Source organism: Eretmochelys imbricata, chromosome 10 (assembly GCF_965152235.1).
Source record: "Eretmochelys imbricata isolate rEreImb1 chromosome 10, rEreImb1.hap1, whole genome shotgun sequence".
NCBI classification, from domain to species: Eukaryota; Metazoa; Chordata; order Testudines; family Cheloniidae; genus Eretmochelys; species Eretmochelys imbricata.
Genome location: NC_135581.1, coordinates 7,413,187 through 7,437,679, shown reverse-complemented (window position 1 = coordinate 7,437,679; position 24,493 = coordinate 7,413,187). Strand labels below are relative to the sequence as shown.

The window sequence follows — 24,493 nt, the reverse complement described above, 5'->3', positions numbered from 1 at the left end:
ACTAAGGCAGCTTCCTGCAGCGTGCCCGGAGTGGCCTCTGACCAGCAGGGAGGGAGACCAATGATTCTGCAGAAGCTTCTCAGGGCCGAGTCATTAATTTCCCTCCTCGCTCAGCAGCAGCTGCTCCGTTTGCTTGGCAGGGAGCTCAGACTCCTTTCTTGCTGGAGGCAGGGCACTGAAGGGGGGGAAGAAGGGAAACCCATGCTTGTGGAACGGATGTGGCTGTGCACAGTTTGGGAAAGGGCCAAATACCCGAAGTCTTCCACTCCTCCTTTCCTGGCAAATTTTCCAGCCCTTCCCATGGGCTGATGGAAGTTGCTCTGGTTCAGCTCACAAAACCCTGTCCTCCATTGGGCTGGTTTGAAAGCAGGCTCTCCTCCAGTCATTGCTAACACCATGCCTGCTCACTGAAAAACGGCACCAACTGGCTGCACATGGGCTTCGGCTTTTCGGCAGAGCTGAGCACTCGTGGCTCCAATTGAAATCAATCGGATCTGCGGGTGCTCAGCCCCTCTGGAAGGTCAAGCCCTACGTGTGTAGTTGGGCGCCCAGAAATGAAGGGGCCCCAAGTCTGTGGTCACTTATGAAAATGCCTGATGCTACTGATTCCCCCGAGTGTTAACTGGAAATGAAACTGATTCTAAATGAGGATTCCAGGGGTGGTCGTGCTCATAGGAGGTTTTCATAACAACTGCCCAGCTGATATTTTCTTTTCCTTTAAGAGTCTGAAGTCTTCAGAGACAAGCCTAAATGAAAGGCCAGGGGCCAAACACCCCTGAAGGTGGGGGAGAGAGGCAGGTTAGATCAGAACTTTACAGCACAGGCTTGCTGGGTGAGGCATAGGCATTGATCCCACAAGTCATACGTGCCTGCTCAATACGTATTATGCATTAGGAGTCCCACTGAAGTCAGTGGGTTTGCTCCAAGTTCAGAGTTGAGCATGTGCATAAGCCTTTGCAGGATCAGTGCCTCAGACAGTTGGGGAATTAGAATTAGTCCAAAAACAAGGGGGAGCTCCCGTCTGGTCCTTGGCGGGCGGGCAGGCCGGTGCTTGCGACAGAGCAGAGCATGGAGATCCTCAGGCAGAGGGACACAGACGAGGGAGCAGACAGGTCAATCAGCGATGGCTCTGTGTGTCCCCAGCAGATGGCTCTGCTGCTGTCTGGGCGCTCTAGGGCAGAGAAGCAGCGCACATCCCACAGTGCGGTGGAGAAGTACAAAATAACTGACCACATGCACTGACTTCCAGTATCTAGCAAGAGACGCCTTTAATCAAACTGGGATTGAGCCCAGCTTTGCACAGGGGCAGAAGCACATTACTGCGCGAGGAACAGGTACAGCTGGGTCTTGTCTCCAGGGATATGACTTTGGATTTTAGCAACAAATGTGGGCCATGGGCAGGCAGATGCCAAGATGAGACCTATGCTAGAGTGTATGCCTAGCCTTACCGAAGCCCTTTTGCTGGGGTTCTGGTCCCACGGTTGGGAGCCTTGGAGGGTAGAATGTAGACTAGCTAGAATGTAGACCCTTCTGAGTGATCATAAACACTGGCTGAGCTACAGCCAGGGACATGGCATTGAACTGGGGCTGAAGGGAGCTCAGACTGTACTGCCTTTGTAACAAAAGTCAGGGCTGCTGAGAGTCACTGGCACCCTCCAGCACTAGTCAAGTTAGGGAAGAAGTGCCTCCACTAGGAATCATTATAAAGTCATGGCCCTCTCAGTGCTAAGTCACCACGCTGGTAGGTGCTGATTGCCAGCCAATGGCTCCAATTCACCAGGCTGCATTTGTAATCTGTACTGGGCGTTCTCCGGCTCTGCCTGACGCGTCACTCCCCAGAGCCTCAGTCCTGAAGCAGCTTGTGTTTTACAGTTGAGCTCTCTGAACAAAGGTGAGCAAAGAGGGTCCCGGCGGCCGTGCGGGCACGCAGCTCGTACAGGTCATAGTCGTGGGCCCACTCCACGTTGCCCCAATGCTGGATCTGAGAGAAGAGAGAACAATCAGCTCACTCAAGAGTTAATTAGAAAGGGGTTTGAACTTCAGAACGTCTTGGCCTCCACTTTTCTGTCTGTAAAACAGAGATAATACCTCCCAGGAGTGGCACAAAGCCTCAGTAACCAGTGCCTGCCCTGCGTTTGGAGACCCTCAGGTGAAAGGGGCTGCAGAGGGCAACGTATTAGGGCCTGATCCAAAGCTCATTCAAGTCAGACTTCCATTAACTTCACTGGACTTTGGGTCAAGGATGGTTTGGTGCAAGGACAGAACCTTTTCTGTTCACAACCATCGCGTTAGCATTAGCTTAGTCCTTGGCAAAATGCTTAGGCCTGGCCAATACAAAGAATCAAGACCATTCCTTGGCTTTGCACTGCAGGCTAGAGGAGGGCCAAAAAAGAGCAGTCCAGCTTCTGCAAAAGAAATCCACAGCCCTCAGCAGGTTGGACTCAAAGCGCCTTCGGCTGTTCCTCATGTGACTTGCGTGGCTGACCACTCATACTGTATTGACCAGAGGCAGCCTGGTGCAGTGACTGTCTTCTGTAATAGCAGGCAGTTCTGTGGCCAGTCGTTTGTGCTAGGAGATCACTTCTCCCGCTGAGATTATTGCTATTTGAATCCTAGGGTTGCTCTGGAACATACTTTACCTGGAATTCTTCCTCCAGGCGAGACAACAGCACAGCTTTTTCGACCGGAATGTGTCTGTCAATCAGTCCCATGGACAGAATCAGAGATTTCAATTGTGTGATCACATATTCTATACCTGGGAGGGGGGAAAATAGCAAACGTGAACCACGGTATTTATACAAAATCATGTCGGATTCTTCACACCTTCTGAAGGCGCAGCCAGGGCATAACATGTTCGGCAGGATCAGATGGGTAGATGATCCCCCACACCTTGGATCAATGCACTCGACAGAGTCAAGTCCACAGTCAATACACATGAAATTTCTGTTGCTACTCAGGATCCATTGTTACTGTGATGCAAATGGCTGCATCTCTGACTGCAAACCACTTTCTCTCATTCTGAAACACACCCTTGTAATGTAATAATGCCACACCACTGGATACAAATTTGGAAGGATTCCCTTCTGCAGAATGGTAGAGCTCACATCCTATCGCTGAAGAGCTGGGGATGAGATCAGAGAACACACACAACCATCCAGGAAAGGGAGAGAGAGAAAAAGGGGCTTGATCTGCAGAGATGATGAGCATTTGTGACACTGGAGGTGCTGAGCGCCACTAAAAACTAGGGCCATGTGCAGGGCAAGGGGAGGAGACGAAGCATGATTCATGCTCAATCTGAGCTAAGTGATCAGCTAGAGTCAAGGCCAGATTGGGGATTGATAGTCAACTGACTGCCCAGGAATACAACAGCTGGTGCCTGTTGCCTTGCCGTCCCCAGCTGAAGACAGACGTGCCAAAATACCAACCAATCAACTAAAAGAAGCACCCCCAACCTTACCCTAAACACAAGCTGTAAACAAAAGGCGACCAGAAATGTTTGCAGGAAGGATTGAGGAGGCCCTGAAATCAGAACAGAGAGCACACTTTTCTACTAGGAATTCAGTGTCTCATTGTCTTCTGACGAGGTAGCCAGGGATTCTGGTGGGTTTCTAATCAGGGCTTTGGACCGGAGCCTGCGGAGCAGCTCCAGAGCAGTGGAGCTGCAGGTTTTTGCCTGGAGCTGGAGCGGAGCCGGAGCACAGCTCCAATGCCGTTTCTAATCAACTTTGTTTAAAACATTTTTGTTTTGAAAGGAGAATGACACAAGGAATAAAGAAGGGACGTGTCGGGGTAAAAATCTGTTTTAAAATATTTACCACTGAACTGAAAGAATTTTTTAAAGTCTTGGGCGCTTTTCACCATTTTTGCTGTTTATTCACATCTTGTGCTTCAAGGAGGATGAGCAATGAGAACAGATTAGTTAGTTTCACCTTCATTTCCAGTCAGATTCACTTTCTGGATCTCCTTCAGTTTCACAAGAGAAGAACAACTGGGCTGCCAATAACCACAGCTCTTACATTTTAAATTTAAACTCAAGGGGTTTTTGTTTACTGGGGGGCAGGGAGGGGGAGTCACAAAACCATAAAATTGTTTCTGTGCATTTGGGGTTTCAAACCCCTTTTCTTGGTAACAAAGCCTAAATTTTGGACCGAAATCACCTGAAAATGTCACGTTAAGGAAAAAAATAAATATCAGTAGTTCTGAGAGAATCAGGGCCTAATACAACAAGACACTGTACAACGAAGAGAGCCCCTGCCATACAGAGCTAGAACTAAAGGTCTAGCTTGGATTCATTTATTTTAAACTACACTCCCCCTTTGTTTTCCCCCTGTTGATTTAAAGTCTCCCTTCTTTCCCCCAAATGTTTGTGTTGTGCTGGTCACTGCTGCGAGAGAGGAAAAGGCGTATATGTGCTAACGGTGCTTCGTGTACTCGGGATGGATGGACACACCAGATAAGTCGTCCTCAGTACCTTGCAGTGCCCACATGTTGTAAGATGCCAAATGGCTGGTGAAAGTGTCTTTGGTCCTGGCTGGGATGTTGGGTCCCATGATGCTAGTAGAGGAGCCGATCTCCACGTTGTACCTGAAATGAGTTAGATGGTACCAGATAAACGATTGGTCGGTGAGACGTGAGCCTCAGTATCATTATGAAGCAAGACTCTGGCTAAATTTAGCCCTGGCGTAAGCAGATACAACCCTCACTGATGTTGGCTGGGGTTATACCTGCTTTTGTCCCTGGGGGGTCTATGTGGGGACATTTTCCACCCACACTGCACTGCTCTAATTCATTCACAGAGCCAGTCAGTGCAATGGTGTATGTGCAGCAACATCTGGTCTTGCTTATGGAATTTACAAGCCTAATTCCCTTCCTCCTCAATGGGATGAGAAACACCATGAAGGATCTCCAAAACATCACGCTGGAGACTGGCCAACAGCAGCTCCTCGCTGCTGGAGACTTGACACCCCTTAGGTACAGTCTCTGCCCTCCAAAGCCTCCTCAGTGCCTCTTTCCATAGCCCAACGGGCTGGCCCCAGAATAGCTCGTGAACTAAACTGTCACCAGCATGATTGGTTTTCGGATAGTGCAGTGACGAGCACCCTCGGAATACCACAGAGAGGGCAGCTAGCAACGAGAAGGGAAAAGTCTTTGACTTCTTACCTTTTCTCAGCCCACTCGATCATGGGATCCCACTCATTCTTCTGCAGTTCTACTAGGCCGGCTGGCTCCTCCACCCTGTAGCTAGAACATTGCAACAAGAAAACAACCTTCACCAACAAATCATTGGCCTTCTTCACGCAGTACGTGGAGCAAACCTACCGGGCAGCTAAGCCTGTTTCAGGGATGGCAAGGGGAGTCCAGTATTTGAAGAGCAGGTACCGACCATAAGCTTCAATGCGTATGCTGCCAGCTACGGAAAGGAAGAGCTTCCATTGATGACCCTCCCACGGATCCAGAGCCCTCTGCTGGACAGACCACCGGCCAGCTCTTGATCCCTGTAAGGAGGGATGCTGCTCCCACAGCCCTACCCACATTTAGGGCCTGATGCTGTGATATCACTTCCAGGTCTGTGCCTGTGCCCTCCTGAAATAACCGTGAGGGCGGAGTGCCGGCCTACAGTTCTGCTTCACACCACGAGAGACCTCTGCAGCCACAGGCTGCAAAGCACTTTGACCAAAGGCGAGTCAGTTTTACAGATGGGGAAACTGAGGCATAGGGAAGGCCATAGACTTGTCCACTATCAAATGGGCCAGTAGTTGACCTCAGTGAGCACTGGATCAGGCCCTAAATTGGCAGTGGGATTAAGTGCTGTCCAGTGGTCAGAGCAGGGGCACTGACCCCTGAAGCACGAACTTGTTAGTTATCTGTTTTAAAAAACACTTCCACAAAACCTGGCAAGGGGGGAGGGTCTCAGAGCCCATGCTCCAGCTTGAGCAACTACACGGCTATTTGTAGCCCCGCAGCATGAGCCCAAGTCAATTGATCTGGGCTCAGAGACTCGGCACCAAAGTTTTTCTTTGCAGTGTAGACATACCCCTAAAGGCCAAAGACAGTTCTGATCCCTTAGTCGGAGCTCCTGGAGTTCAACGGGGCAGGCCGATGGGTTCAGTGAAAAAATAAAATACAGCAGAAAGGAATTCTAGAGCAAACCAGGTGTTAAGGCCCAGCACAGAAACTGCCATGCTCCGTATAGCTAAATCCAAGGCACTTGCACGGCCAAATACTTACAGAGAGCAACATCTTGTGGGGAGCAATTCAGACCTAGGGTAAAGTCTCAATGGAGCTGAACCCCATCACGCCCGGGCTGAACTGGCACCCCCGTACAGGGGGTGAAATCTCCCTGGGGTTCATGAGTTTGGAGGAGAGGGGGTGGCACTGTGTTGACACTATGAGTGCGTTGTGCTTCTCTACCCCTAAGGAGTGGCTCTGTGCTGGTCCCCTTTTAGAAGGGGCCCGTCCTCTGATCCACGTTGGCTGCTAGGCTCAAGGGGACGTACTACACACTGGAGTCATTGCCGGGGCTGCACCTCTACAGAAAGAGAAGGGCAGAGGCATTGTTCAAGCCAGGGCATTTGTCCCAAAGGCTGCATTTGTGCCAACTAGTCACCCAGCTTAATGTGTTTCCAAACCTCTAGACACCCGTCCAGTCTGCCCAGCTGGAAGATGCAATAACCCATAATAAGGCAATGAGACTGCCCTGGTTTCTAAGCCAGAGGTTTCCCTAGTGAAATGCAAGCCCAGACAGTCCCCTACCAGACAGTGTCTGTCTCCAGGAACTTTACAGCTGCTCTGATTATCTGATCTTTGTTTCGCTGAGATGGGTTGTCCAAAGCTGTGTTGCACAATGTGGTCTGCAAAACAAAAGGCAGTTACACCAGCCAGCTCTGATTTTACAAGGTCCCAGACAACAGCTAAAGAATCCTTATCGTGCTAGTGACTGATTAAGCTATAGTGACACAAAGCCTAGCCCGGGAGGTTAATGAGTCCAAGCCCACTGGAGACGGGAATCTTCCCAGCTTTGGATCAGGCCCATAAACACAGTGCTCCCATGAGCAATGACAGGACGGGAGCACGCTGGAGGACTTGGGGTAAAATAATCTGGATGAGAAGCATTTCCAGCTGCAAGTCAGGTCCCATTCACATGGGAGTTTGGCCCATGTTAGGGGGAAGTTTTTAACCCTAGGGTTAGACCCAATAGCTGCTAACAGGTGAGGCGCGCTTTGCCCCAGCACCGTGGGTCAGGCAAAAGCCAAGAATGTGTAAAAAAAAAAAACTAGACTTAGCCCCTTTATACATCAATCTAGTTTATGTATTTAGCTCAGCGATGGGGCCTGCACAGACTACAGCTCCCAGCATGCTATGCTCCATCTTTATCCAAGATGAGGCTGTCCATAGCAGTGGCCCCAGTGAAACCACGTGTTAGATTCCTTCCCACCTCGAGGCTCACTATGGAGCCTCCCCTTCCACCAAAGCCCACAGCGCTCACCAGATGCATGGTGTAGGACTTGATGGTGTCCTGCTGGGAATCCCATTCCGTAGCAACAGCAATAGCCAGGGCCTCACTGGGGACAGTGAAGAGTTTGGCCTGGGGCGTTTTCAGCTTCCTGTGGTCCAGGTTTATTTCAAAGCCACCTGGGGATCAGATTAGAAACCCAGCGGGATTCCAGGGTAAAGCACACGAGGGATTCACATGCAACCCCCAGGCAGGGGGCAGATTCAGAGATAAAGCTGAGGGGAGCAAACTCATCCCCGGGCAATGCCAGTGATACACCTGGCCCAGGAGTCTCCCCACTGAAGGTCTTAGGGGCCCCGCTCTACCAGAAAAGAATTTCCAAGAACCATTCTTGGAAGCCATGTCCCTTCCCATGGTTTTGCCAGCCAATGGGGAAAGGGCAAACCAGGTTTGGGCACAAAGCTAGCTCTCAAGGTCTGATTTCCAGGCCTGGCCAGCATCTGCCGGAAGGCAGGGCCCGCATTCCATAACCACCCTTCCCTGTGCCCGGCTGTCACACAAACGGCAACGCGTCGGACACCCGGCCAGACTCCTGGCAGAAGCACTCACCTTCGCCTTGGGAGATGCTAACGTTCTGGTAAAACCTCTTCCTTTCTGGGGGGGGGGGGAATTAATATACTCAGAAAGCAGCAAGTACAACAGTCAAGCCCCTCTCCTCATCCCCGCTCACTGCAGATCTGACATACCGGCTCTCCTCGGCAGTGCTGAGCATGGCACAGCTGGCCTCCCTCCCATCTCGGAACCTTGCTGGTTCAGAGTCCCTCTAAACTAGCCCATGTGCCTGAGTCCCTCTGGACCTGCCTCAGGGCTTTGGTATGAGGCCTGTCCTGGGAGAGGGCTCACCATGAACCAGGGGCCCCTCTTTAAGCAGAGCAGCTGCTTCCCCCTAGCATGCTGCGCCCAGCTGTAGTCTCACGCCTGTTGTGCGGCACCCATATACAAAGCAATGGGCATGACCTTGACAAGGGTGTTATGGCTCATTTGGCTTAGTAATGAGCCAGGCTCAGCCCTGCTGTGAGCCCACTGAAGCCAAAGAGTCACCCCAGAGATACATCTTGGTCATCCATTCTAGTTTTAACCCCTCCCCACACCCACTTCCTAAGTGCCAACTGTGCCCAGGTAGAAGGGAGACACCCAACTTATAGCACCATTCTTCCCCTCCATCCCTCCCTCCCGCCCCCCATGTCCCATGTAAAAGCAATCCTTGTCCCATGTATTGAACAGAGGAATACGGTGTCGGCATATTACACACTCCTGATCTTTTTCTACATATAGCTTTCAAATGCTGTTTACTCTGGGGCACTAGGACCAGATGCTGCTTCTCCTCTCTACACCAGGTGGCCTTGGGGGACACCTGCAAGGAGGAGGAGCCAGAGACTCCAGCTGATCAAGGCAGAAGAAGCCAAAGCAGGACACTCAGAGAATTTGCAGCAATTTTGACTGGACGATCTGTGCCCAGTGCTGATCAACTGTTCCAACCAGCTCTCCCAGTCTCTTTACCTGCTTCCCTCCATACCGGCCCCTCTTCTCCCTTGCCCTTTTCTCTCCAGTTAGCTGATCCGTTCCTAACTAAACCCACCACCAAAAAAACCCCAAACAAACAAACAAAAAAACCATGGCACTAACGTGTCATTTGCTGTCACCCCAGTGTTCCAGTGACCTGTCAGGAGCTTTTCTCAGCTGGTCAAAGCTGTTCCACCTGCTGGAGAGATGCAGCAACTCCAATCAGCAGGAGCTGCAACTCCCATGTAGCTTAGGTGGGTCACCAATATCCAGCCAGCTTTTAAAACAGCTCCCTCGGGTGTGATTTCAGACGGAAGCCGACGATGTGCCTGAGTCTAGAATAGCCCCCAAATTACAGCAACAAGCTAGCCTGTCATTCTGCCCTGAATGCTCTCTGGCTGGATCCAGGAGCATTGCCCACAACGCACAAACCTGCGTTCATGTAGGTGTATACTGCAGCGTGCAATTTAATATATTGGGGAAGCAATGATCTCTTTGCTCTTCCCCAGGCCTTTAAACTGAGGATCTCCCTCCCAGCTGCACCCGTCTGATGCCAATCTGGTGCAATAGCAAATCTACTGCTAGGGGTTACAGGGCCCCGGTTTTAGAAGCCGTTTCCATTTGGCACCTGCACTGTTGCCAGGCACAACCAATAGACTTTGAAATGGCATGAATGGCACCTGCTAATTCCCTGACTGCGCCCACACGTAACACAGCTAGATCCCTGCACTAACAGCCGTCACACCCACAGTATTCCCCGTCCCAAACAAAAACCACGGTCAATGTTAATGAATGAATTCAAGGGAATCCTAGGGCCTGTGTTACGCAGGAGGCCAGACTAGATGATCACAGTGGTTCCTTCTGGCTTTATAATGTAGTACTAAATTAACATAGGAAGACCGGCTCTTTGAGGACATGCAGAGCAACAGCAGGTAAACAAGTTCCAAACTGGGAGCTACGTGCCTGTGCTGTGGATCCAGTTCTGAGGCTGTGTTAACACGGGGACTGGGCCACTTACAGAGATAGACAGACACCTGGACCCATTTCCCACACAAAGCGGGGAGAATGGGCTACCTCTCCAAACCCTTGCCCTTACGGAGGTGACAAACTGGGCCTGGACTATGGCTCCATTCCTACATCTAACTGCACACGCAGGCCCCTAGATTTCCAGAGTCCCAGTGAAGGCAAAGGGAGTCTGCCCAGACCAAGACAGTTGCAGGATCAAGGGACTTAAAGAATGCCATGTTTTTAGGACTATAAAAGCATGTGCCCACAGCTTTCATCCTGCAATAAGACACCCTCCCTAGTCCTGTTTTAATGGGACTCCAAGACATGCATTTCATTGCAAGTTCAGGGTTTTGGCTTGTGAGAAACAAAGGGTCAAATTTCACCATCCTTGTACAAACTACTGAAACCACAGGGGAAACATTTTTAAAGCGTCACTTCTACAACTAAGGAAGGATGGACTAGTGGTGGAGGTGTTAGCCTGTGACTCAGGAGACCTGGATTTGATTTGCTGCTCTGCCACAGACTTTGTGTGTGACCTCAGGTTCTCTGTCCCTCCGTTCTCTGTCTTTTAAGTGGGGAATCACAGCACTGCCCAGCCTTACAGGGGGGTTGTGAGAAAGAATAAATTAAACAATGTGAGGTACTCAGCTACTGTGGTGACTGAGGTCACAGCAGAACCTAAAACAGAACTGCTGCATCTCTGAGGCCCTAGGCAGGCAGAGCCGCACACTCACACACAGTCAGCAACAGGCATGAGGCATTAGACTTCAAGCTCTCTGGGACAGGGGTGTGGTTTCCTTTTGCCCCTGCAGCAGCCTGCACATACGTGAATAATAAATGTTCATCATCAGGCTTGAAAAACCTGGGTCTCCACAACTACTGCTTCAAATGTTGGGCCTGCCCTGCTCTGTAAATAGGGGATCAGGCCCCTCTCATAAACCGTGGTCACAGCCAGCTTTTAGGACGGGCTAAATCCACCCCCGATGAACGTCCCTGCCACCTGGAAATAACCGTGCTGAAATCCGCCGCGTGTGCAGCAGGATCGCTGTCCAGCTTTGTCCTCACCTGTTGGTGGCGTGTACGTCCGTGCCGTGCCCGGCAGTGAAAGGCTCGGGCCCCCAACAGGGGGGGCCGGGCACAGCCGTGGGGCCTGGGGCGACCTGGCGCAGAACAGCCGCTGACAACTGCGCCACATTCTGGGGAGGCAGCGAGCAACCGCAAGATGGGCACGACCCGGCCCTGTTAAAGACCCGGGCTCCTCACGACTCGGGACCGCCCCCCGGGATCAATGCCCGTCCCCGTCCCCCCCCAAAGCCCCAGGCTGGGATCAATGCCCACCCCCAAAAGCCCCCCAACCGGGGTCAACGCCCCCCCCCCCCAAGAGCCCTCCTGCTAGGATCAACGGCCCCCCCAGAGCCCTCCGCCAGGATTAATAGCCTACGCAAGGACCCCCCCCGGCCGAGATCAGTGCCCCCCCCAAAAGAACCGCCCCCGCCGGGATGAGTGGACCCCAAAGCGAGGAGGGGAGAACCCCGCGGAATCCCCTGTGCAACCCTATAGAGTATATAAGGGCTCTGGGCCCGTCTCCCGCTCCCGACAGGGGCCGCAGGGACGCGGCTGAAGGGACAGCCGCCTCCCCCTCACTCCCGCGACTCGGCGAACCGCCCTGCCTCTGGGCGCCGCCATCTTGCTCACCCACGTCCAATCAGCATCATAATCGCTATTTTGTCCCTCCGCCTGCACCGTCACCCGGACCTACAGGAAACTACGAGACCCAGGGGGCATTGCAGCCGCCCCCACGTGACGCCACCAGACCAATGGGCACGGCGCCCCGCCCCCCGCCGAGCCCGCTGGGCCAATCAGAGTGTGCGGAGGCGCCGCTGGGAGGCCCTGAGGCGGGCGGCGGGGGCAGCCGGCGAGTTCCCGGGTCGGTCAGGCGGCCGGGCCGGCTCCCCGCAGCCCGAGTCACGCTGGCGCCCGGGGACCCCCCCGAGATGCCGGTGCGGAGCGAGTGCTGCTGCCCGGGGGGAGCCCGGGGCCGCGGGGCCGCCGCCAGCCTGGTGCCGCCGCCCCCCATCAACACGGCGCAGCCCGGGGTCGCCACCTCCCTGCTCTACAGCGGGGCCAAGTTCCGCGGCCAGCAGCGCAGCAAGGGCAACGCCTACGAGGTGGAGGTGGTGATGCAGGTGAGCCCCCGGGGATCCCCCGCCCCGCCTCTCGGGACCCCCCCCGGGCTCCCCCTAGCGCCCGCTCCCTGGGTCCTCCCCCGGCTCCCCCTAGCGCGCCGCCTCACCGGGGCCCCCCAGAGGTCCCTCCTCCCTGGGGGACCCCCCCCGAGAGCGCCCCCTGCAGCCCCTCCCGGGGTCCTCCCCCCGCCCGGGTCCTCCCCAGGGGGCCCTCCTAGAGCACCCTCTGCTCCCTTCCTGGGACCCCCCTAGAGTGCCCCCCGCACTTCCTCCTGGGGTCTTCCCCGGATATCCCCAGAGTGCTCCTTGCCTCCCTTCCTGGCTCCTCCCCTTGGGGACACCCCAGAACACCCCTTCTCTGGGGACCTCCTAGAGCATCCCTGCCCCCTCCTGGGTTCCTCCCTGTGTCCTCCTACCGTGCCCCATAGCACCCCTTGAGGCCCTCCCCACAGGGGTCCCCCCTAGAGCACCCGCTGCTCCTCTCCCTGAGAGCGCCCCCTGGGATCATCCTCCCTTTTGGGGCCCCTCACTTCACCCTAGAGTGCCTCTCATATATCCTCCTGAGTGCCTGCCGCCCCGGGATCCGCCCCAGTACTCTGTCTTGCCTCTTAGAGTCCTTTCTCCTGAGATCCTTCCTGTTCTCCTAGAGCACCTCTTGGGGATCCTCTTGAGCACCCCTGCCCCACCAGGGCGTAGAATGATGCCTGTCCCCCAGAGTGTAGACCCCCATGCACCTTAGCCCCCCCGAGCCCAGGCACCCACTGCCCCCTGAGAGCCCTCCCCCAAAGACACCATGGGCACCTCTTTCCCTAATCCCCTCATTTCACAAGATCAGGATCCAACATTTATATATGCAATATTTGCTCTTAAAGCACGTCCCTCTCTTAGATGGGGACCCCTGCTCCCTGAGATCTCCACAGGGACCCCCTTCTCTCACATACCTTCTCTAGCAGAGACTGGGATCTACATTGTCCCCAAAACACACACACTCATGCACCCATGCGACTCCCCCCTCCCAGGGCATCCCTTTCCTCAGATCCGGACCTACTGCCTCCTGAGACCTCCACATGAAGCTCCCTGCCTGTAGGACACTTCATTCACAGAGATCAGGAGGGGACCCCAGGCCAAATAGCATCGGCAGTGCCTGTGAGGTGGATGTCCAGGGGAGGTTAGGGACCCTTCCCACCCTAGGAAGGTCTTCATGGCTCTAAATGTACCTTGGGCCAGCAGCACCTGTGAGGTGGAGGTGATGCAGGTGGCTCCCCCAATCCAGGCCTGCAACACAAGGGCAGCTGTAATACAGACAAGAACAGCCTCTGAGTTGGGTGAGGCAGGTGAGACCTCTCTTGGGACCCACCAGGCCCCCACCCCAGATTGCCCCGGCATGAGCTAGAGCAAATCTGCTCAGCAAATGATGTCTCCCCCTCATCCTTCATGGAGCAGTGGGGGTAGAATGTAGTAAATGAACAAAACCCTTTGCTAGTCTGAAGGCTCTTCCCTCAGCTTCAGTCGAGGAAGAAGCAAGCAGCTGGGATTGGCTGAGTGGGTGGGTAATAGGCTGAGTGGGTAGTTGCATGGCAGGCCAGCCTGCATGAGGAGGGCTGGGGAGGAAACTACTCCATACTAGTCATCTGGGCGTAAGATGCCCCAGACATCGGGTTTTCCAGCCACCACAGGTGGTTTGTCCCTGAGAGGCTCACACTGGGACTTCAGCTCTCCAGCCCTGAGATTCACAATCCGTGCATGTCTAGTTCCTGGCTCTGAAGCATTTGGATCTTCTGCTGACAAGGGAACAACAGCCGTGTCTACTGACACTTCAACAGCACAGCTCCAGCGCTGCAGCTGTGCCTTTGTGCTATAGGGTTGGCCCTTCCTACTGCGACCGACAGGCGTTTTCTGTGCTGTAGTTAATCCCCCTCTGCAGGCAGCGGTAGCTGAGGCCAGGTCTATAGTAAACGTTAGGTTGACCCAGCTGTGTTGCTTAGGGGTATGAAAAATCCACACACCTGAGATATAGTTAAGCTGACCAAACCCCCAGTGCTAGATCAATGGAAGTATTCTTCCATTGACCTAGCTACTGCCACTCAGGGAGGTGGATTGAACCTCCCATCGATGTAGTGAGTGTCTACAGTGAAACAGTGCAGCATACCACTGTAGTGGTTTAAGTATAGGCATATCCTAAGCCGACAGAAGAATTCTTCTGTCAGCCTAGCTCCTTCTACACTGGGAACTCGGTCAGCTTAACTACGGTGCTCAGGGATGATTCCTTCACAGCTCTCAGTGAGGTAGCTAGGTTGATCAATTGTAAGTGTAGACCAGGCATTAGAGCAAATCCAAGCAATCAGTACTGGAACGGAATGAAGCAAGAGCAGCTGTTGGGCCCAGCTGTGCTGCAGGGATCTCTTTAACTGAGCACTTGTCTCTGCAGCCCTCCCATTCCTATTTAGAGTGATTGTTTCTCTGTGCTTTATTTTTAGTTGTAGGCACTGGCATGATCACTTTGGACAGAGCTGGCGAGATGTAGGGTCGTGTGTAAGTGGCAAGCCCAGATATCTGATACGCTCTTGCTATAAAACATCCTGCATGTTTCAGCTCTGTTTCCAGCTGGATTGCAAAAGATCTGGAGGCTTATATAACAAGAGCTATGATGAAGCCTGACGCATTGGTTAGTGTTGTGGAACAATGTCAAAGTCCTAAGGTCAGCAGACATGAGTAGCATTTAAACCATACTGTCAATCTTCACATACAGTGCTACATTTGTCAACAGCACAAGAGTACCTGGAACAGCTAGCGTCAATGGAGTCCTCCTATGGGTGATCAGGTTCGTTACAGCTCTTCTTCCCCCAAAGTCTACCCAGTCTTTTAGCTTAAACGCTGATGTTTTGCATGTCATCTGAAAGGCAGCGTTAACTACAATTATTCTGCATAAGCGCAGTGAAAGATTGCGCTTAATTTGCTACAGATGGGAAAGATGCATCTTTACCTTTGATGACTGGGTTTGTCAAACTCTTCGTTTGGCTTTGAGAGCTGATCTGATGATTGGTGGGTTTCTGAGCAGAAGTTTCTAGAAATGGAAGTATCCCAGTGTTCAGACACTGCATGGCGAGTAAATGGAACATTCAGTCAGAAGCCCAAGAAAAGGGCGGGGGAGAAACAAAGGCATTGGGAGACAGGTATGTGTTAGATACAGTTTAAAGAGAGATACACGCAGACTTTTCCAGATGGCAAACGTTCCAGAGAAGGCTCTTGTGTGCAGCAGTGATGGAGTTGTTTAGAAGGGACTAGGCCTTAGTGCCAGATAAGTAGAGAGAACTCATTGGGGTAGGTCATGTTATGGAAGTGGTGGGAGACAGATTTACAAACAGTTTTGTCCTCAAAGCCAAGGATGAAACTAGAGTTTCAGGTGGAGAGGGAGAAAGATCTGATTATTTGAGGATGTTCCCTCTGTTTTTGTCACTCGCAGATGTCTAGATTGCTGGTAGCGTGTGGTTAGAACAGGTGACAGACAAATCAGAAGATCTGGCTCTGTTGATGTGCTGTGATCTTGGGCAAATCACTTAACTTCCAACTCAACTTCCCCTTCTGTAAAACGGGGATGCTTACCCATCTTCATAAAACATTTTGAGGTCCTTGGGTGGAAGGTGCTATACAAGTAGAACATATTATTAATTAGCTGAAAGCACATGAGACATTCCCCAGCCCGCTTTCAGAAAAGGTAAAGTGGATACCTCTAAATGATTCTCTCCTGAGTCCAGATACCACTGTGTGATCAGCACAAATGACTTATGAACAAACCTGGGCAATGCAGTTCTGTACCATCCTTAATAGAGCTGAGACTTTAAGGCCCAATGCTCAAAATGCTCTGGCATTGGGCCAACTTGGGTATCTTGTCCCTGGATACACACACTTACAGATTTTGTGCTCTCCATCCTAGCATGTGGATATGGAAAACTCCTATCTTTGTGGATACTTGAAGATTAAAGGCCTTACAGAGGTGAGCACTTGTTACTAAACTCCTTTTCTATACTCCATTCTCCTATTTCTGGCTAAAGGTATGAAGGTCTGTGAGGTTGAGCCCATAATTAAGAGTACCGTTGGGTACCTTCATCCCTTTCCTTTGTTTTTTTTTACACAGTGTAAACCAAATATCAATGGTTTTGTAGAAACTTAATTAAAAATTGTTTTAACTTGATAGCAGCGCTGTAAGGGCTGAGCTGAAGCGGCCCTGAGTTTGCCATCACCAGTTAATTGGCTGTGCGTGTATCTTTGTTGCCCCAAACCTCCAGACAAGCCAGATCTTCCTGAAGTTCTTCTTTCCACACCTTTCATGTAGGACCTGCCTGTATTAACAGCTGACCTCTCAGGCATTCAGCAAGATGACTGGTTTAACATACAGATTGTCCGGTTTCTTTCTACCTCTGCATTCTTTTCCTCACAAGCTTTTCCTGACACAGGCTCCTTATTTCAGCTGATGATACACGTTGGCTCACCACTGTTGTAGAGCTTACTAAGCATTTCCACGCAGTGAAACTCTAAAATAGACCATAGTTTCAATGTACACGAGCAGGGGAAGCCCATCCAGCCTAATTCTTCTGTAGGTCTTTGGCTGATCTGTCACCTTTTTCTTTAATTTCACCATAACCTCTGATCCCTTCTCAAGGAGCAAATTAAAGGTGTGGGGAGTCAGCAGACAGATTGTGGGCAAGGGGACCAGTGTAGGAGAGATGAAGGGAAGAAATGAGCTATGGAAGAGAGATGGGAAGGGGCACCCCGTTAGAAGTGTATGGAGCGGGATAAAATAAGATGCAAAGCAGAGAGAGGGGGGACATCAGACCGAACTCTCCGACCACTTTAGGGGGTTTGGTGCTGATGTGTCATTCTTTGCTGAAATGCTCGCCAGTATCTGAGTGTGTCCTCTCCTGTATAGGGCCCGGGTTTTTGGTTTTTTGTTGGCAAAATTCCTTAATCTTTAATCTTTTTTACCCTCCTCCTAGGAATACCCGACCCTTACCACTTTCTTTGAAGGGGAAATAATCAGTAAAAAGCACCCCTTCTTAACGCGGAAATGGGATGCAGATGAAGACGTCGATCGTAAACACTGGGTAATTAAACATATTGGCAACCAACTAGAGATCTAAAACCACCCCAAACACATTACCTGTTTAAAGGGGATATGCGGAGGGTTTTTTTAAAAAAGAAACAGTTAAGGCTTTGTTGTGATGTATCTTTGTTCTTGATATACAAAGACAGCCTGGAAAGTTCTCTTTTGGCTTTTCTCCTGGTTGCTTTCTCCTGTAGGGATTCTTTCCTTTGCTTTTTTTCACCCCTACTGATGTAGCTTCACTGATGTTGCTGCACCAGTGCAAAGCCCTGGTGTGGACACACTGAACTGGTGAAAAAAGTGACTGGCACCAGCATGACTCAGCTGGTTTGAAACTAGGGGAAGCTCCTCTGGCAAAAGTCGCTCTTTACCCAAGTGCAGCACTAGTGATTTCCAGCAGTGCAGTGACATCTGTGCTGCTATGTTCGTGCAAGAATCACCCACGTAGACAAGCCCATAGATCAGGAATGTCAGTTCTGACCTTCCGTGGCTTGGCTAGAGGATTTCTTTGCAGACTTTACAAGTGCTGCCAGCCAAAATCTCTGATCTGTTCCTGAGAACGAATGATATGATCTTCTGGGCTGATGGGACCACACCTGGAGTAAGGCCTTATTGTGTGATAGATTCAAGCCAGACTAACTAGCCAGCTTGCCTTGATCCAGGGCAGGCACCCATATCAAAAGCCACCACTTCTACTGGGCCCTCTGCTGGCAAGTCACAGCAGCAATCCCTTACCATCTTCACTGCAGTTGCCAAACCTGGAGACAAAACAAAAAATCCTACTGGATCATCAATTCCTATTCCTGACATTGCAGGGTGCAGTTCCCAAAGACTCTTACCTGCTAACACGTTCTTCCCTTCATAAACTCTGCTAACTGAAAGCCAGCTGTGCTCTAGGAATTGATTTTGTTTTTCCTGTGCTTTCAGGGGAAATTCCAGGCCTTTTACCAATATGCAAAAACATTTAACTCGGATGATTTTGATTACGAGGATTTGAAGAACGGGGACTATGTCTTCATGAGGTGGAAGGTAAAAAACTTCCTGTGGATGTGTTTCCTCCTCTCTCTCCCCCCCCCCCCCCCGCCGCCCCCGCCAGCTGGTATGAAACTGCCAACACTTAGAACATGAAATGCATGGGCACTGCATACAGAATGAGATTCTGGGAAGGGGGTGTTTGTAGCAGCACTAAGGATTTGTCCATCCTTGCTTGAGAGAGACATAAACATCTTTAAAATAGCACTTCTGTCGAGTTATTCTGCACCACTCAGCACATGTAGGTAGCTGGAAGGAATAAGAGAGACTTTTTGGGCTGTGTGTTTTTTGACGCACTGTATAGCCAATTTCGTTGTTTCCACTGGGTAACTAAATCTGTTCCTTCCCATTTATGTGGGTCTTTCGTGCTGTTACAGGGGGAGAAAATCACTGTCTTTAAAAACAGGAAAATGTGATTGTCAAACCACAAATTGGCAGGTGAAAGCTGAAATGACTTTTAATGTGCTCTTTAAAAACATTGGGTTGCAAATGGACAGTGTCCCTTTAAGACTGTCGTAGTGGAGATCTTCTGAAAGGGTACAATGGTCACTATATACTTGCTGAATAGTCCCTTTGGTCCATGCTGGTATGACTAACATGAGTTCACAGCTATAAAATACTCACTTGACATCTTTCTCTATTGATTTCCAGAGCTCGACCGCTCTGACTTATAACAAGTGCATATGTGCACCCCAGGACTTCTGGGAGGCAAAGGTTCAAACCCATTTTAAATACAAACCCTTGTTATCTTTTGTGCAGGAGCAGTTCCTAGTCCCAGATCACACGATCAAAGACATCAGCGGAGCTTCCTTTGCTGGGTTTTATTACATCAGCTTCCAGAAGTCTGCAGCATCTATAGAGGGTTATTACTACCACAGGAGTTCAGAATGGTAAGCGGAGCTTCCTTCCCTTCTACAGGCTGAAGGATGCTCGTGGTGTCCGGGCTATCACTTCACAGCCCTGGGATTGGAGGTAGGACCTTACTGTGCTATGAAAGAACAATGTTCCACCAGCCCTACTCACAGCCCCTGGCATCTGAAACTCAGGCTGGCATGGAGAGAGAGTTTCTATATGGTGTGTGGTTAGGTCAGCTGTAGGTGCCCGCACCAAAAGTGTGTCACGCTTGTCGCTCTGTCTGACAGCTCTGCCCGTTCACACACCTGTCACTAGCCATGGAGCACGGTAAAATCGAGGTCAAAAGATCTGAAGTGGAGAGATCCGGCAGCTGCTGGTGAATTGCTGCTAAGTGCTATTGCTACATGTCAAAAGCTTTTCTTTCCCTCCTTCTGCTTGTCTGGCATCATACTTACTGTATGCTACACGAGTGACTCATTCTTCAGCTGCTGGCTGTTGAGAGGAAGCCATGACTTGTATTACACATGATAGTATAGCGAAGAACACTCGGCATCTTGAGATTAAAATACTGTCTCTGTGATGCTGGCGATTCACTTTTAACCTCTTCAGGACTGACTTTTTGAATGTTTTCCCTTCCCCACTTGCCCTGTTAGCATGGTGTGCTGACACCCAGTGTCAGTCACTTAGTTGCAGGGCTCACGAGCAGGTCAAAGTCATGGGCTCATGGCTGCTTCCTGGACTTGGCTCTTGCTCAATGCTGAGGCTTTGGGGGCACAGTTAGATACTGTGAATAGGGTTTTCTTACTGGCTGTAGAGCTGTCCCTACATTAATACCCCCATCTTGGTAACACCATCCCAATAACTGATGTCAAGCCTGGTGGTGAGTAGCTGCTAACTTGACCCCTTCAGTAATTCCACACATACAGCAGGTGTGGGCTTCCTGAACAGCTAGCCCCCCTCCATCTTTACTATCGAGAAATCTGTAGCTCATGAGGACGGAATAGAGGAACCACCGTGCAAGGGATTCTTTCCGGAGCCAAACTGCTGGCCATGGCTGTGCTGCACTGCTGCGGCCTTGGTCCACCGTGCATCTAGCAAGGGGCAGAGTAAGGTGCTCTCCTGAGCAGTGGGGCGGAGGCTGCCTGTGGGCTTGGTAAGATTGTGTCCTCGGCACTAGCAAGTCACAAGCCTCTCACATACTTGCTCCCATGCTAGGGTAAAAGAGGTTTGGGGGGGGGGGGGGGAACAGTAGTACAGTATCACCGCTGCAGGATTGGCCTCTCCTATAATTCTTGTTCTGCTAGTCTCCTCTAACTTGAGCTTCCATGCACTCAACACTCTGCATCTGCCCTGGGTGGGACCAACTGCAAAGCAGGCATCTGTGGAGGAGGACCTTTTGAAAAGAGAGTGAAGAGTGTTCCTGTAACTAACAGTTCTGCTGTTACAACCTTCAGTCAGGTTTCATTCAGGTCGGTGCTTCCCAGTCTGCAGAGCCTCTGCCAAGGACCCATGGTGAGCAGGCAAGTCCTAAGGCGCTGCCTCTCCTTTGCTAGATAGCTTGAAAAGACTATTAGCCCTATATTTTTAGCAATATTAGGAAAGTAAGCAACGGCCAGAGCTGTTAAGTGATTTCGAATGGGTGGGGAAGTGTGCACAGCGATGAATGGAACGGTCTAAGAGTTTGAGAGCCCTTGATGCGGGTGCAGCTTTTTCTCTCCGGATGTAATGAATGCGTCAGACGTTAATTTAAAAGCGTTTTGTGAATTGCAGCAAAATACAACCAGCTGTAGACAATCCAAAGTGATGGGGCTGAAAATCAGAATTCAATCGAAGAGGCACATTTTAGAGCTTGCTTCCATTCTGAAGTCGAATGGTCAGATCCTTAAAACGTGTAACCAGCTGAATGGATGCCGGGCTCAGGGAACGGTTGGAAGGGGAAATGGCTCATTGTGTCTTATCATTATCTTCCCTGTTTTTCCTTCCTCTCAGGTATCAGTCTCTGAATCTAACTCATGTCCCTGAGCACAGTGCACCCATTTATGAGTTCCGATGACAGGTGGACAGAATGATACCAAGTGAAAACAACACGGGCAGGAGAGAGCGTGATCTGCCACAAGAGATGTGTCCCTGTCGGAGTGGGGGGGACACGCACTTCTCTTCTGCCCAACGGACTTGTGAAAGAAAGCATGAATGTCAGCCCATCCGATCCAAGGAGCATGGCTGCAGGAGCTGGAGTCTCCCTCCTGCCAAGTGGCAATTTGATCTTTAATCTGGTTTTAAAGCTACCTTTAAATGCACTTTCTTTTTGCACAGCTAGTTTCTTTATCACTGAAATTCCTCCTGACCCCCTTCTGGAAGTTTGGTCCTAGCTGGAATCAAGACCTTTTCCTCTGAGTAATAAGAAAACATAAGCTCAGCACTTTTGGTTTCGTGTTACGTCCTAGTATGGGTTGAAATACAAAGAACGGTGGCCGTTCACATTTGTCGCTCTGACAGTGCTGCCACTTCCAGAGCCTGGGCGTGTCGATGCATTTGCGAGGCTTTGCCTAGCGGAGAGAACTGCTGATCTGGAGAGTCCTCTACAGAAGCATTTGGCTGAGACAGACAAGTCTTGAAGACCTAATGAATCTCCAGCTCGTACTGGCTAATGAGGTTAGCCGGAGCTGTAGATCTCTCAGGAACGCTAGCCACTTCTGAGCTGCAAGCTGTTCCTTTGTCTCAATATGCCACGGGGAATAGATTAAATGTAAAGACTTCCAGGCCCTCAGTAGAAGTGGATCTGAGCTCTGCTTACTAAGTGTATATTTGCTCTTTACTTAAGGGTAAAAAAATAAAAAAGACTTTTAATAAAAAAAAAAATATTTTTATGGTTCCTCTTCCCAAGGACCCTATGGCAAATGCACAATTATTCAGAATTACATTTTACTGTTTTCACATTGAAAACAGTGAATGTCTACATTAGTTTTTATATATATGTATGTAATTAACCAGCAGCTTTGGAAAAATCATCCTGGTACAAGTGTTTAGCAGCATTGCAGAAATGATAGTGAACTGTTTAGCATTTGTACCTACTCTTCGTGCTCCACCAACATCACTGCTTGCTATCTTTATACCAGGCAAAACGAAAAAAACAACAAAAAGAACAGTGGCTGTCCTACAACTTTGAAACGTTCAAGTGAAATAACTTACGGCTTGTGTGCCAAAGTGTGTGCGTGTATGTGTGGGGGGAGGTTTTTTTAAAGACATTTTAAAAGTTGGCATCAGTTGTATATTTAATATGACGCTCTATGCGTGCAGGGCTTTCGTGGGACAACTTACCATGCTTTTTTCTGGCTGTTTTATGGGGTGTGGGGGGGAAGCTATTAAGAAAAGGGAGATTTGTTCCAAGAGAGCAGATCATTTTTTAAGAATGTTTGCCACTTGCAATCAAAAAGCAAAGCCCTTCACTTATTGAGTGCTAAGCTGTTTTTTTAACTAACTTTTCCTTTTCACAGTATCCGTATTGTATTTTGCAGAGGCTGAGCTGATTGTTCAAGCCTTAATGGGAAAGCATTCAGGTCTCAGTGGGCTCACTTTGTATATTCTACATTGGGAACTTGGTTTATTTTGCTTAAGAAAATGAACCGGTTTAGCCTGCTCGGTGACATAGTATTCAAAGCTTTGTCCTGTGGCCCTGTTTATCCTAGCTGTACCCCATCTTGAAGACAAATTTGGGAAAAGTTGCCTAAACAGGCAAGGAGTCGGTTTCCATCTTAAAGGTTAGATGGGAAACCACCTGGTGTATTAAAAAAAGGTGAAGGATGAGGGAACTTCTTGTAGGTTTTGATTGATAGCAATGATGGAGTTAAAAAATGGCTAGAAGACAAATGCTGAAATGATCTCCAATAACAGCCAGAGGACAGGGTGGGTGAGAGGTGTCTTGTCTAGGTCTGCTATTTTGATGACACAATGACTTGAATAAGGCACCTTGGCAGTACAAGGGCTGCTGGCTTACTCCTGTGCACTGGGATGGGTTTGTCCTATTTCAGAGGTGGTGGTTCTGGCCACAAAATATGAATGGAACATTTTTCTCAGTTTTCCAAACTAAAACTGATCAGGCCCATCTGCACTAATGCCTCCTTAGACCCTTTTAACAAAAATTAAATTTGCAAATACTTTTAATCCGTTAGTTGTTTCTGTGCCTCTGGAGCGGTGTGCAATATTGTCACTGATACCCGACCCCTCACTATGACATTTTTGTGGCAATTATGGTTAGGCTTTAACTTTCTAAACATTGTGGTGGCCACATGCAGAAACCAGGTTGCAGGAGGTCCCTGGAGTCATCTAATAATCAGGAAGCTCTCCTAATGTGTTTCCTAAACCACTGACACTTGACGTTTTTGAGAGGGATTTGGGACGGAAGGGGCTCCTTTCCCCCTCACATAAAGCATATTTCAGCTGAAATCCAAAAGTTGCAAAGGAATGAAAAAATGTTAAAGGATTGTCTTACATTCAGAAAAGGAGAAGCTTTTATTCTCTAAAGCCTTGATTTGCTTGGGTTTTTTTTTCTTAAACTGTTTAAGCTAAGAGGAAATGCTCTTAATTATGTTCCATTGTGGTGAAAGAAAACTAACAAGGTGAGACTTCTTGGGGAGAGTAAGTCGGAGGGTGGATCTTTGAGTCTTGTGAAAGTTTTACAAAAAACCTAATGTGGGTGCAGAGTGAGTATATTTATGATTAATTGTGGAAAAGGGACTGGGAGAAGTATTTTGCAGAGCTATCAACGTCCAAATTAAAAAGAAATGTATTTTAAGGAGCACTTGTGTGTGTGTTTGTAATATCAAAGCAATTCTTGTTTTATAGGAACAGCAAGTTGCATCTTGCTGATCAAGCTTTATGGCTGGAGAATCCAATAAGCTACTGATTGTCTTAAGTGAATTACCCTGGCTTTAATTGGAATAGAATGGCAAGCAGAAAATAAGCTAACCATCAAATTATAGTGAGAAAGTTCTCTGAAAAACTGTTTCTGATTTGTTAACTTTTTTAGACAGAGCACCTAAGCCCCCTCCTTTCTTGGTTTCAGAGTAGCAGCTGACCCCTCCCACACACCGTGGTCCAGGCCTTAAAGGTACAATACTCACAACACAGCTCTTACAGCACCACACATCAAACCTAGAACATGGTCACTTCAGGAAAATCAGCTCTGTGGTTAGTTTACATGTCTTGCTGTTCTGGCTTAAATTTTTTTTTCCCTTTACTGGAAAGCCTGCATGGGTTTTGTGTGTGTGTGTGTCTTAGGAATGGAGTCATGTTTGC

At 49.8% G+C, this 24,493-nt stretch overlaps 2 protein-coding genes across 2 annotated transcripts; one reads left to right on the top strand and one right to left on the bottom strand.

The window, feature by feature from the left end:
• Positions 1-1,243: 1,243 nt before the first annotated feature.
• Positions 1,244-11,336, bottom strand: ATPAF2 (ATP synthase mitochondrial F1 complex assembly factor 2). The gene is made up of 8 exons (XM_077828067.1): positions 11,090-11,336; positions 8,063-8,107; positions 7,487-7,632; positions 6,754-6,851; positions 5,161-5,241; positions 4,472-4,584; positions 2,640-2,755; positions 1,244-1,981 (listed from the first exon to the last, which is right to left on the bottom strand). Exons 1-8 carry the CDS (start codon positions 11,217-11,219, stop codon positions 1,844-1,846), a joined length of 867 nt encoding a protein of 288 aa, XP_077684193.1. The 5' UTR covers positions 11,220-11,336; the 3' UTR covers positions 1,244-1,843.
• A 490-nt stretch (positions 11,337-11,826) lies between these two features.
• On the top strand, positions 11,827-23,993 carry GID4 (GID complex subunit 4 homolog). Its single transcript, XM_077828401.1, has 6 exons — positions 11,827-12,210; positions 16,145-16,204; positions 17,205-17,312; positions 18,239-18,340; positions 19,103-19,233; positions 21,188-23,993. Exons 1-6 carry the CDS (start codon positions 11,842-11,844, stop codon positions 21,249-21,251), a joined length of 834 nt encoding a protein of 277 aa, XP_077684527.1. The 5' UTR covers positions 11,827-11,841; the 3' UTR covers positions 21,252-23,993.
• The last annotated feature ends 500 nt before the right edge of the window (positions 23,994-24,493 follow it).